Consider the following 12836-nt stretch of genomic DNA (forward strand, 5'->3'; position numbering starts at 1 on the left):
CTTTCTTTGGAGGTTTGATATCAGGTGGAGCGAAGGATGTGTGATGGTACCAACTAACGCGCTGCTCATATGAATGATAATGTTCAACCATTTGCCAATAGTCGTGTTGTGAGCTCCTACCGTCGTTCTTTGTCTGTTGTGTGAAGGGGTTGCACAACTTTGTTTTGTCTGGATGTAAAGATATGGTCCAATCTGAACGAAAGAATAAGAGCCGAGATAAGTTTAAAGATATGTTATAAAATTCTTCAAATATAACCAAGCTCAACCCATGAAGGATGAAGGTTGGTGGAAAAAATCTTCTGGTAATTTCAATAAAAATGCACATCTCCACACATATTTAAAAAGTTAGATGAACCAACGCGCCTTCTTGAAAAATACCTTTGTACCTACCGTTTTCGTGATTGAATCTTTTCATCTTTTCTGAACTTTCTTCACTTCAACAAGAAATACACGTTGAGTGTTCTCTCTCACAACTTTTTACTCTTACGATTTTTCTCTCCCCTCTGTTTTTTCTCTTTTAATTTTTCTAATTTAAAGCGGTTATTTGTACAGAGACTGAGACTAATTACTAAATGGTTTTTCAGGAACAAAAGAACGTAACAACCTGTTCATTCTTGTACTCCCTTGTTGCTTTACAGTAGTTAGCGAATTAGAGGAGAAATGTTTCCTTTTGTAAAACCCCATTATAACAGAGGAATATTCTCTCCCTACTTGAACTGGCGGGTGCAAGGATAGATGGTGAAAACACTGTATTTATTCTAGCAAGATGGACAACATTAAGTTCTGAAAGAGATGGGTAGGAATCTTCAACTTACTCAAGCAAGAAAAAGGGTACCCTAAGATTTGCGCTGCATTTAGAATGGACGGGTTGAATCTAGCCCTTTCTTTATTTTTAAGCGGCAGGCTTTTCAAAATCTAGCGATAGGTTTTACTTTCAATCTGGTTTTTGTGTGAAAACCACGCGAGCATGCGTTTTGGATGGAAAACAATTGGCTTCATTTCCCATTCAGGAGTCTCGGATCTAGCCCTTTCGGGGCTTTGAAATCAATGGTGGTCAACTTATTTTGCTAAAGGGTGCATCAGGCTACTTTTTCAAACTTTTTAAAAAGAATAACGTTGACGTTTTCAGGGTGTTTTGTGATTGATACTTTAGGAAGTCTTGTAGGTTTCTGTATACCTATGTATGTAGCTTCTGTGAAGTTCCCTCTGAAGGAATTGTAACCTTTTAAATTCAGCAAGCTCGACCGTTCAATTCTCCTTGAAAAATACGTATTACTCTCACCATTTTCTTTTTCAGTATGCTGAATATCAGAACGAAGTGTTGGCGAAGAAGAAACACGTGTTGACTTATTTCATGCATCGCGAAGATGAAAAAAGAGATTACGATATTAAGGTTTTTATTTCCTTTTCCTTTTTTGTGAAACATTAAGATGGTTCTTCATGGGCAGTCAGCAAAACTATATCGAAATGGTACAAACTACAATCGCGGGAATTTTTTCTGCTCCTTTTTTATGGAATTTTTATGAATTTTCCACCGCTTTTTTGTGCTTCTTTCGGGAAGAATGTGCCAGAAGGAAAAATGTTACCCGTTGAACTTCATACCTACCCAGTGAATGTTACCTTCCTGACTGATATTCCACCCCTTTTGAGAAGTTTGCCATCTTCCTGTTTAGCAATACTTGCAGTTTTAGTGCTGCGCACAGGAGATCGTGCGTTTCTTCGCAAGCAGTTTATTCACACAAACTTTAAAGATATAGAGTACAGTACTCATTATGCAACTCAAGCGTAGTAGACCTTACTTCCAAATTTCATTTGCTTCCTTTTTCTTTATTTTAGGAACTAGATTTAGAAGTTGGTGAAGTAAGAAAGGTAAAAAAGGTACTTTTCATTGCTACTTGAAACCCTCTTGGCTAACTATCGAGATAAATCTCGCATACTAAAACAGGGGAACTGAAATAACCGGGTTCGTTGAGAGCTATTTCAAAAACTACTATAGCCCAGGGGTGAGAAAAGCAAAGTTAATCATCCTCCATTTCGTTTTTCCATCGAAGCCATCGGAGAAAACGAAGAAAACGAATAACAACAAGAAGAAGAAAGAGCCTGAAACGCCACAAAAGGAGAAACGCAGACGAAACGCTAATCCGCTTGGTATTCCAATCCCAACAAATTTGCTAGGGAAGAGAGGAGCGGAGGAAAAAAACAAAGAGGAGGAAAAAGAGTATGGGCCGACTGTTACTTATTATTTGGATGGTTTCGCACAGGTCATAGATGTCAATGAACGTTTGAAGTTAGTTCTCGATGAAGTTTGTATGGCCGAACCTAAAGCTTTTCGCGCCCGCTGTAATGTAAGTGTTCAGAAATAGATCTTCCATGTTGATTTCACCCTTACTTATTCGATTTGCCCTAGTTTGTCCTGAAAATGTAATGCGAGATTCAGCTTCTTTTCAGAAAAGTAGGCTAAACTCTCTAATCAAATTGTTCTTATGTAGTGGGTAAAGCCCTCAACATTTTTTCATTAGTGTTTGTTCTTTTGACGGTTAGCTATCACTAACACAGTCCTGTATTTCCATCTGAAACTAAGTGCGAATTTAATCTTCGTCAATACTCAAAATCAAATTTACCTCTACAATAGTTGTTCCGACCTCCTTTCTAGATAGCAATAACTGACTTAAAGTTGAAGCGAGTAGCACCACAAACATTAAAAGATGAATTCGAAGCTTGTCGGCAAGTCTTGCTGACCAGGCTACCAGAGAAAGCAGAATTATTGGAGAAGATCCTGACAGAAACTGTCCGAAGTGCCGACGCTTTCATCGAACAAGTAGAGGACGTCATTGCATCACATGTAAGTAATGCGATAAGTTCTCTGTGGTAGCTGCAGGTCACCTTTTTACAACATTTAAACCAATATCAACACCAACCTGAATTTTTTTAATAAATATTCTCATTAAAACTCATAGTTGTTTTAACTGGAGGTGAATGAGAAAATGAACAATCCGACAATTCTTTGTTTTCAACCTTCTTAGAAAAAGAAGATGCAAGCAGGAGAAGAACAACCACAAGAAACACAACAGCCAACAACACCTAGCACAATTGCTACCTCTGCTGCATCCTCGTTTGGCAGAACGTCACACCATCGGAAAGCCAGTAAACCGTTACGTGTTGTGGAGGTAGGTAAAGTGAGACGTCCCATCAATCAAGATCCGATCACCGTCGATGTCAGTGATGAATTCGATTCTGACGATTCGATGCCTGATACACCACGCCCACCGCCAATGTTGGGAAGTCAGCCGCCCACCAAACGCCCACCCGTTACTGAAACAGACCAACTGAAGATATTTACATGGATTTTGCAGGTTTGTTTCATGTTGTCGTTTGCACAATAACAGGTTTTTTTCTGTTTTGAATTGGATTATTCTTGAAATTTGTTATCGTTCTGTTATTATTTGATTCGATTTCGAAGTTTCTTAACCTGGTACATCGGATGATGAGTGTCTATGCACGAAACTGGTACTAGTGTCTTATGATTTTTAGGAAGAAATTTGTTCTTGCTACTGAACACTTAGTTGATTTGATTCTTTAATTTTCATGTTTGATTTGTTACTTTTATTACCAATATTTTGTTTATTCTTCATGTGTTTTCACTACGTTCTTCCTTAGACGCTGCATATAGATACAGCAGGCGTAATGAGGTCATTACCACAGAAAGACCTAGCTAACTCCATCAAAGATCAGAACCCATACAATCAAGGAAATACATTCCCAAAATGTCTCCCCCTGTCGCCTAATTCCTCCACGTTGCGTGGTTTTCGAACTCTTTTGCTACACCGTAAACGTCTGAGTGAACAAGTCAACAAATCAACCACGCCTATCAATAAAGAAGCTCTCCAAGACACACCCATGTACAATGCATTAAGCTCAAGATTCAAGAGTATGTTCGTATGGCCGGCCTTTCTCGCCACCTTCATGCCGAGGAGAGCAGAAGAACTCCCATCCAAGAAGATATTGGATCAAACACCAACCAAACTTCCGCAGTTCAATTTCAATAAACGTATGAATATTCCAGGGCGTCGTGTACCGACGTCTCCTCAAACACGAATGCAACACCCGATGTATGGTTCCGCATCTCCGCAGCGTAATCATAGCCAGTTTCCAGGACAACCACCCTATCCACCTGTGCACATGCACCAAATGGCTTACACTCGTCAACGTCCAGGGCAAACTATTCTTGGCAACCCATCTCCTTTCAATTCCTCTTCATCTACCACCATGCTGCGTCACACCACAACCAGTGGCTACGGTCATTCAAGAGCTGAAATAAATCTTTCGCCGCAACGGTTTCCGATAGCCCCTTCATACCCTTACAGAGCACCATACGCACCGGTGGGTAACCCTCATCAGCGATACATGAGCCAAATGGTACCTTTCCCAATGAGGGCTCCATCTGGTCACGGGACGATGCAACGTCCTCCGACATCGAACACAAGTACTCAGCAACGTGAAACAACTTCTACACAAATACCTCAACAAGACGAGACTTCCACCAGTAATCCATCAGATAAAGGTAAAACACCTTTGGGTCGAGCAACACGTAAGAGATCGACCAATAATGAAACTACTCAACCCTCTGCTACTTCTAAACCTAAGGCAAAAGTCAAACATACTACTAAAATATGGTCACAACGCTCAGCTGAACTTTCAGACGAAAAACTGTCCAAACTTGTTGATGACTATTTAAACGAACGTAAACTCAACACGAAAGTTTTAAAAGTAGAACCGTCAGAGAAATCAACAGATGCACAGACCTCGACATCGCACCAACCAAAGACCTCTAAAGATGTGTTTATGCCACGCCACGTGCTCGATCCGCCGGCTGAGAAACGACAAATGTTAGATAATTCGGTAATTGCGTTAGAGACAGGTAAGGAGAAGGATGATAAAGAAAAAGACAAAGAAGAGAGACCTAAGAAAAGGAGAAAATCTCAATGAACTAATCAGAGAGTGATACATGAAAGTTGCTACAGATTTCCCCTTTTTGACACTGACATTTTAAAATACTGAATATAGCGAGTGTGCTGCTGACATAAATCATCTAAGGACGGGATGTGATACAAAACTGACAAAATATCTCTATATATTTTGTATACTGACAAAATTCAGAATTGATTGAAACTGGTCTCACATTGGATCTAAAGTACTGAAGATACAGCAATTCGATTTGTTAAGCCTCATTGTACGTTAGGAATGCTTGTGTTGTAAATATGAAATTATTGAGAACCTATTTTGTTCCGTTTTGAAAGCATGATGGTTCATGGAGAAATTTTAATTTTGAAAAAACCTTACCCAAATTTTGTAAACGATTTTTATCAAGTTTGTCTATTTTTTGTATAAGATTTTTATTGTGTCTAAATAGATCAAGATAGGGTAAATATACATATATTTTGTAGATTTTAAATATGTTTATGTATTTTATTTCATTATGTACAACGAAGTGTTTTGTTTTCAGCAAAAGCAAACTGGCCCTTAGTTTCATGTCATTTAGGAAAAGTTTGTAATTTTCCAAGGTTATTTATGAAAAAATGTCTTTTTGGAGATTTTTTTCAGAATATATCGTTTACAGTAACTTCTTTTTAATTCAAATCTAATCGGTTTTTTTGTAATTCGAGCCAAATGTCTATCTGCAGTTTGCCTATCTCCCTTCTCCTTTTATTTCAACTTCTTGTTTCGATTAATTTTCATCTAATACATATCTCGATCCACTGTGAGGTCTCAAAGTATTGCTTTTAGCCTAATAAAAGTAAAAGTAATGAGTAAGCGTTCTGACTGAGTCAACATTTATCGAATTGTTTTGATTTATCAAGTGTGTTGAAAGACGTCAAATAACAAGAATGAACAATCTCTGTACTTTGACTTGTATCTTTTATACTTTTTTACAGTTGAGATATGAAAATATTACACGATTTATTATGGTGATGTTTGTGACGAATTAAACATTGAATATCTACCCAACAAAGTAAGTATCTCATTTAAAAAATACATCAGGTGCTAGGTTTCTTTATTTATTTTCAAGCTAGATATTTTTAATGACCTCCGTGTACCATCCCCCATTTTCCCTACAAATCAGTGATTTGACTAGAAAATGAAAGTACAGTAGGTAAATTCTAGACGTGAAGTTAATTTAAATTCCAGTGGTTTAATTAATTTGATCATACTTAATCTTTTTCTACATACTTACTTACTTACTACACATCTTTCAAATCTATGTTCATTGCAATGAATTAATTACAGTATGTGGCCCCCAGAACGTCGGTCAAATTTCTCTCAAATCGAGAGGAAAAAAAGCTTTACAAAAATTTTTGCTGCATGCGAAACTTTATTTCCGAAAAGTTCTTTTTCAAAACTTCAACAATATTTTTCAATCGCTAGGTAGCTTTTTTCTGATGGCCCCAAAAATATAGGTTTGCATTATTACCGATTTCATATTTTCTTTAAAATATGAACATATAAACCTCATTTTTTGCAAAATCTAGTCAAACAAATGTATGGTTCCAAGATTTTTTCCGTTACTCATTTTTAGAGTTTTCAGTTCCATCAATGCTGGTTCTAGGGGCCCCAAAATACTGGTCCACCTTTAAGATGCTATACCTTTCACTCATCTTCTAAAGGTATTATTATTAGGTATTGAGAAATGTTTTGATGTTGATGTTTGTTCAGCGTGATATTGGCTACTAATTTTTATGCGGAGAAATATAAATCTCAAAAGTCCGTTTAAGGCTTAAGCTTTTTGATAAAATGAATGGTCCTGAAAAGTGGTACGGCGTAATTTGACAAGCTCCTTCTTTTAGCCTTGCTTGAACACGAGCTCATTCTCGAGGAAAACAATAAGAAGACTATGATCAATTGACCATTTTTTCAAATTTGGGACGTAGCTTTTATGTTTTTGTCATAATTTCATGAACTTCAATGGGGTTATTTGTTCCTCAGTTTTTGCACCCGCAGGGCGCCTTCATGAGCAACGCGCTCGCGCGTTTAAAGATACGGTTTGTCGGCTTTTTTGTAGGCCTGGTCGAATCTCGGAAAATCCATGTCCTGATTATTCAGATCAAATTTACTACGCTTCGATAATCTATTTTGAAATGCGAGAGACAAAATCCAAACGATAACCCAGTTTTTGACTTGATAACTCAAACCTTGCTTATATTCGTCTTTTATTTCATTTTCCTTCGTAGGTTTTAATCTTTTCTACAGAGTTATTTGTTTAATCGTCGAGTGAATCGTTTGTTTTGAAATATGTGCTTTAATCTGTTTAATAAACGTTCTTCTGTTTGCGCTTTTGCTTTAAGCCTTGTGTCCACTCCGGAAAGTTTGCAACGGATCGGTATGGATTGGAACGTTTTCTATTGTTTTAAGGATTATCTTCGACCCAGTTGCCACATATTTTTTTCACGTAAACGGTTGTTCACGTGTTTGGATCAAAACAGATAAAATAATTCGATTTCTTTTGTATGAAAGTTGTAAACAGAAAGAATCTACTTTTAAAAAGTCCGAAGTGGAATTTGGAAAACGATTCAGATCGCTTTTCTTCTTCTTTCCAATCCGTACTAGACTAGTAAACTAGTCGGTTATTACTTATAATAAAATAGACGATGTTATCGTCCGTATAATATAATATTATGATATAACATAGTTTGTATACTATAAAACGTAATATGTTTCGCGGCGGATAGATTCTGTGTTTACGGACGATATCAATTTGGCGCTTTTCTCGATTTTATCTTTGCCCTTACCGACCTTGGAGAAGGGTCGGTGATTTTTGCGGAAAATCCCTGCAGATTTATAGACGAACTTGGTAAGAAAACCAAAACAACACGGGAAGTAGGGAGTGAACTTTATCCAAAAAATGGTTGTTTTCTTTGAGCAAGATGGTTCTGGGTCTGGTGAAGAAAAGAAGAATGTTCTTGTATGATAATTTGGAGGCTGAAGACCTTACATAAACGCATTTGCTGTTTCTTAAGCTTTTTTGACAATATTAGTTAGAAGGGATTGTTATATTTCCTCAAGGCCCACAAACAAATTCTAACTTAGATTTTTTGGAAATTTTATTAATTTTTATAAATTTTACCAGTCAGACCCGACTGTTTGTTAACATTTGTTCGAACCGGGCCGGCCGGTCACACCGCTAACCAAAATCCAAAATTTACGCTTTTCTACCAAATTGATATAGTCTAAGACAACAGCTACTCCCGTAAAAAATTCCCGTCTTCACGTTTGTTCCTCTTACTTAGATAAGATGAAACTCGTCTTAGACTATAGCATAGTCTAATAATAAAACTGTCAATCAAATAATGTAAAAACTAATTAAATATTCAGCGCCCGTGAGAGAAAAGGAAAATAACCGACTAGAAGCTACTTCCAACGCCTTTTTTTCTTCACCTAAAATCGTAAGGAGAGACATACAGATTTCTGTATGTCTGACCCGTGCGGGATTGCATTATTTTCTTTCTGTTTATTGCGTTTTTAGAAATGCTCGTTTATTTATATGTTCCCATGTTCAATGTTACTATGAAATATCATTTAGTCAAAAAAGTTGGATGGAATCTCAAAAACCTAAAAAATGTTGTAAAATTAAACAACGTTTTTTTGAGGGAAGTAGCTTCTAGTCGTTGAAATTCAGAAAAGAGACGCAACTTCACCCCTTCGATTCTTTTTATTTGGAGCTTGATTTTTTGTATATGGGTCTGTTTTCAACGACTAGTTTACTAGTCTAATCCGTACCGATCTGTTGCAAACTTTCCGGTGGAGTGGACACATGGCTTTACGTATTTAAAAGATTTATTTAGATAAAGAGAATTAAAACTATAAAACTATAAAACTATAAAAACTAAATAAGAGACTTTTGCAGTAAAGCTTGTTTTGGTCGCTGAGCGCTTTTATACTTCCATTGAAAATTAGATAAAAAGTTGCGAAGTGCACCACGAGCATTAATGAATGTTGAATGTTGAGCAATTTTGGTTTTAAAATTTCGATTTCTTTCGAACAACTTCAATTGAAGAATAAAGATCATGGAGGATTTTGTTCTCAACTGACATTCATTTCTCTTTTACCTGTTCAGACTATATGTGCAAGAAGTGACATAGTGTCCTCCCCCCTTTGTAAAGTCAGAACCCCGACTTTGCCCCAGTTGTTGCTTGTCTGAGAGGTGAACGTGCGAGTCGCACATTTACCCCAGACCAAGTAGCACTGAAAGATCAAAAGCTGAACGAAGTCTTGTCGTCTTTCCGTGAGTGAGGTTGTGATATTTTCATTTTTATTTATTTATTTAAAGACAATTAACTTTTGTAACACAAAAGACCCGTGCCGGGACTGGCTCCGGTAATAGTATATACCAGTTTAAGAAAAAAAATTTTTTTAATAAAAAAGATTTCTCTTTTACTTTACCCTACTTTAGTGTCTTAGTGGTTGACTTTGCCATTTATATTTTTTCAGTATTCGATGATAGACACTGCTAACGTGTTTATGCTATAGTGTCTGATTAAATGCTCTCTGGCACTCTTTCTGGTTATTCAAGGGCTATGTTCGTGTAACACTTCCTCAAATTCGATACTCCCTTATGAGCGCGGGCGTACCATGGCCTCTGCTATTGGCTAGTATAATTTTTGAAAACGAAGGTGATGTCTGTTTCATGAACTCAGTGCCGTCAAAAATCATCAGAAAGCAAAGTTCATTCAGAAAGTAGGGTGGGAAAAAGTTCTATAAATGTTGATTCTAAGACTCGGAATTGAACCAAAAGAAATGTGCATACGCGCAGCTTCCGATTTATATCAAGAAAAGTTTTGCATTTGAAAAGTATTATCCTGGCTGTATTTCAATCTTTTTCCATTTTTCTTACGCATAGGTATTTTACCTGTAAGTTTTTTTAATCGATGCCTCATTCCTGGATTGCTTGGAACTAAGACTATAAAACAATATAGCATTGCTGTTTGTGGAATTTCTATATTTGCTTTATTTCTCCAGGTTTACCTGCTGTCATCATAGTCTGAAAACATGGCTGGAGAATGGATGAAGCCCACCCTGATCCTTTCATTGTATGGTTTCTTCAAAGAGATGAAGCCATCGGAATCATTCCTCACACCATACCTCAACAGCACATTTAAAAACATCCCCAAGAAAACCATTTCTGATGAAATCTACCCTATATCCACATATTCGTATCTCGTCTTCTTATTCTTAGTACTCATGACCACAGACTTTCTACGTTATAAACCGCTAGTCATCATTGAATCCTTAGCTTACCTGGCCACACGTGTTATCTTAGTTTGGGGTCAAGGTGTTTTGATCATGCAGATTATGCAAATGACTTATGGTCTTGCAAGTGCCACTGAAGTTGCTTATTACTCCTACATCTATGCACTTGTAGATCGTGAGCATTACCAGAAAGTGTCCAGTTATACTCGACTTGCTGTTTTAGCTGGCAAAGGTGTTGGTGATTTGAGTGGACAACTTCTGTTATCGACAAATACAGTCAATCTATTACAATTGAATTACGTTTCGTTGGCCAGTGTGGCTGTTTCAGTGATCGCTGCCTGTTTCTTACCTAAAGTCACAGGTTCTGTATTTGGAACCATGAAAGAGGAGAAAGGATTCGAACGGTTTGACAACGAGGAAAGGATAGACGATGAAGATCAAACCGACCAGATAACTTCCAGCAAAAACATTGTCCCACAAACTTGTTCCGTTAGATTGCAACAATATTTTAAAAATATTTGGCACACTTTCAAATCATGTTATTCTGATAAAAAACTTTTACAATGGTCATGTTTTTGGGCCATCGCAATGTGTGGTGGCCTACAAGTAGAAGATTACGTCATGAACCTGTGGTCAGCTTTGCAAGGTGATGAGATCAAGAAAGCTTACAATGGAGCTGTTTTTGCTGCAGGCACCATAACAAGTGCCGTTTGTGTGTTTCTCTTTTCTATCGCTAAAGTTGATTGGAACTCAGTATCGGAAGTTGTAATTGGTTGTCTCTCTATCGTGCAAAGCACCATGGTCTTTAACATGGCGTGGACCAGTGACGTCACGATCGCTTACGTCATGTATGTGATTTTCAGAGCATCGTATGCTTTCAGTTTGACTGTTGCAAGGTAGGTTGGGTTGTTTTCTTTAGTTGGTATGAATACAGAAGATGAATGCCAAAACTAATTAGTAGCAATAATTTTGTCGATAAGGTATATGTTTTCAACTTGTCAGTATATTTTTCATGATTAAAGTTTTCAGATAGCAAATCGTTTGACGATGGATGGTTTTGGTTTAGTATTTGGTTGGAACACTCTGGTCGCTGTTTGTTTGCAAAGTATTTTGACGTTGATCGTTGTTGATAAAAATGGATTAGACCTTCCTGAAAGCAAGCAGGTATAGTTTTGTACATGATGTGTGCATGGATATGATAATTATAGCCTAAACCCCGGGGGGGGGGTAACCTTGATGGCCGACGGAGACGTACCACTGGAGTTTTAAAAGCGGACCCTGTCAGATATGAATGTTTTGTGAATTTTCTAATTTCTACTCTGAAAATTGTACAAAATCATATAAACATTTTGAAAATTCGTAAATTTGGGACCCTCTGTCAGATATCTTCAAAACTTAAGAGAGAGGCCCTGACCAGCAGTACTTCTCCGTACCCAATTTTGCCTAAGTGCTCCCTGGGGCCTCAACACAAGCACTATACAGAGAGGACACCGAAAAAGTAACGAGCACATTAATTTTCTTTTGTAATGTCTGACATCTCTTTCTCAATATAGATCTTGCACTTGCAATAGCATTTTTTTTATCCACAATAATAGAACGAATTATCATATTCTGATCTCTAGAGTGATTTTGATGAAAACGTTGACTTGCACATTGTCAGTGAAGCCAGTACGTCAATATCCCTAACGCCACTGGTACCGTAAAAACATTCAATGTCCTAAATTACATAGTGGTTACTAATAGTTTCGTTTATTCTAATTCTCTCCAAAACTTTACATGTGACCTTCATTCCTTGTTGGTTTATTGGGAGACAATGCGAGCAAAATTGTGTGTATATCATTTTTAAATATTTTTTTTCTAGTTCGTGATTTACGGATGTTATTTTGTTTTGGTGGCTTTGATCTTCTTTCTGCTTCCATTATGGCACGTCTTGCAAAAGTCCTTTGCGTGGATGAAAAGTCGATCCGGCCGACAGAAGAACGACACATCTAAGAATTCAACTATTTGAATTTGCAGGTTGACTAGATGAAGTCTTGTCTTTATATTATATATCTTGTATCATCTTAACCCTCCCATAATACTTTTTTTTTTTTGATACCTCGGACGATAGCATCAGGTTTGAAACCTTTTTTTTAGAATTGAAAATTTATAGAATTTAAAAAATTATTCTAATATAAGCGATCTCATCTCGTTCGTTCGTTCGTTCGTTCGTTCGTTCGTTCGTTCGTTCGTTCGTTCGTTCGTTCGTTCGTTCGTTCGTTCGTTCGTTCGTTCGTTCGTTCGTTCGTTCGTTCGTTCGTTCGTTCGTTCGTTCGTTCGTTCGTTCGTTCGTTCGTTCGTTCGTTCGTTCGTTCGTTCGTTCGTTCGTTCGTTCGTTCGTTCGTTCGTTCGTTCGTTCGTTCGTTCGTTCGTTCGTTCGTTCGTTCGTTCGTTCGTTCGTTCGTTCGTTCGTCGTTCGTTCGTTCGTTCGTTCGTTCGTTCGTTCGTTCGTTCGTTCGTTCGTTCGTTCGTTCGTTCGTTCGTTCGTTCGTTCGTTCGTTCGTTCGTTCGTTCGTTCGTTCGTTCGTTCGTTCGTTCGTTCGTTCGTTCGTTCG

The 12836-nt window shown here is 37.5% G+C and overlaps 2 protein-coding genes across 3 annotated transcripts in view; both read left to right on the forward strand.

The window, feature by feature from the left end:
• The window catches only part of LOC136820527 (uncharacterized), a 30984-nt gene extending 25408 nt beyond the window's left edge, over positions 1-5576 (forward strand). The window contains exons 18-23 of one of the 2 annotated variants that reach the window (XM_067076713.1): positions 1298-1393; positions 1837-1869; positions 2052-2345; positions 2654-2842; positions 3024-3353; positions 3658-5576. In XM_067076713.1, coding sequence (XP_066932814.1) covers positions 1298-1393; positions 1837-1869; positions 2052-2345; positions 2654-2842; positions 3024-3353; positions 3658-4986 — 2271 coding nt within the window. In that variant the 3' untranslated portion in view covers positions 4987-5576. Of the gene's footprint in view, positions 1-1297; positions 1394-1836; positions 1879-2051; positions 2346-2653; positions 2843-3023; positions 3354-3657 lie in introns of both variants that reach the window. The other variant, XM_067076712.1, reaches the window with a different exon arrangement.
• A 351-nt stretch (positions 5577-5927) lies between these two features.
• On the forward strand, positions 5928-12432 carry LOC136820537 (thiamine transporter 1-like). The gene is made up of 4 exons (XM_067076725.1): positions 5928-6010; positions 10012-11138; positions 11265-11406; positions 12104-12432. Exons 2-4 carry the CDS (start codon positions 10042-10044, stop codon positions 12248-12250), a joined length of 1386 nt encoding a protein of 461 aa, XP_066932826.1. The 5' UTR covers positions 5928-6010; positions 10012-10041; the 3' UTR covers positions 12251-12432.
• The last annotated feature ends 404 nt before the right edge of the window (positions 12433-12836 follow it).

This window comes from Clytia hemisphaerica, unplaced genomic scaffold (genome assembly GCF_902728285.1).
Source record: "Clytia hemisphaerica strain Z4C2 unplaced genomic scaffold, Clytia hemisphaerica genome assembly, whole genome shotgun sequence".
Classification (NCBI taxonomy): domain Eukaryota; kingdom Metazoa; phylum Cnidaria; class Hydrozoa; order Leptothecata; family Clytiidae; genus Clytia; species Clytia hemisphaerica.

Bases quoted from the DNA above. Each gene is read 5' to 3' on its own strand.
- LOC136820537 (XM_067076725.1), top strand. From the start codon at position 10,042: ATGGCTGGAGAATGGATGAAGCCCACCCTGATCCTTTCATTGTATGGT. The intron at 11,139-11,264 runs GTAGGTTGGGTT...TCATGATTAAAG, and splicing joins TTCAGTTTGACTGTTGCAAG to TTTTCAGATAGCAAATCGTT. The intron at 11,407-12,103 runs GTATAGTTTTGT...TTTTTTTTCTAG, and splicing joins ACCTTCCTGAAAGCAAGCAG to TTCGTGATTTACGGATGTTA.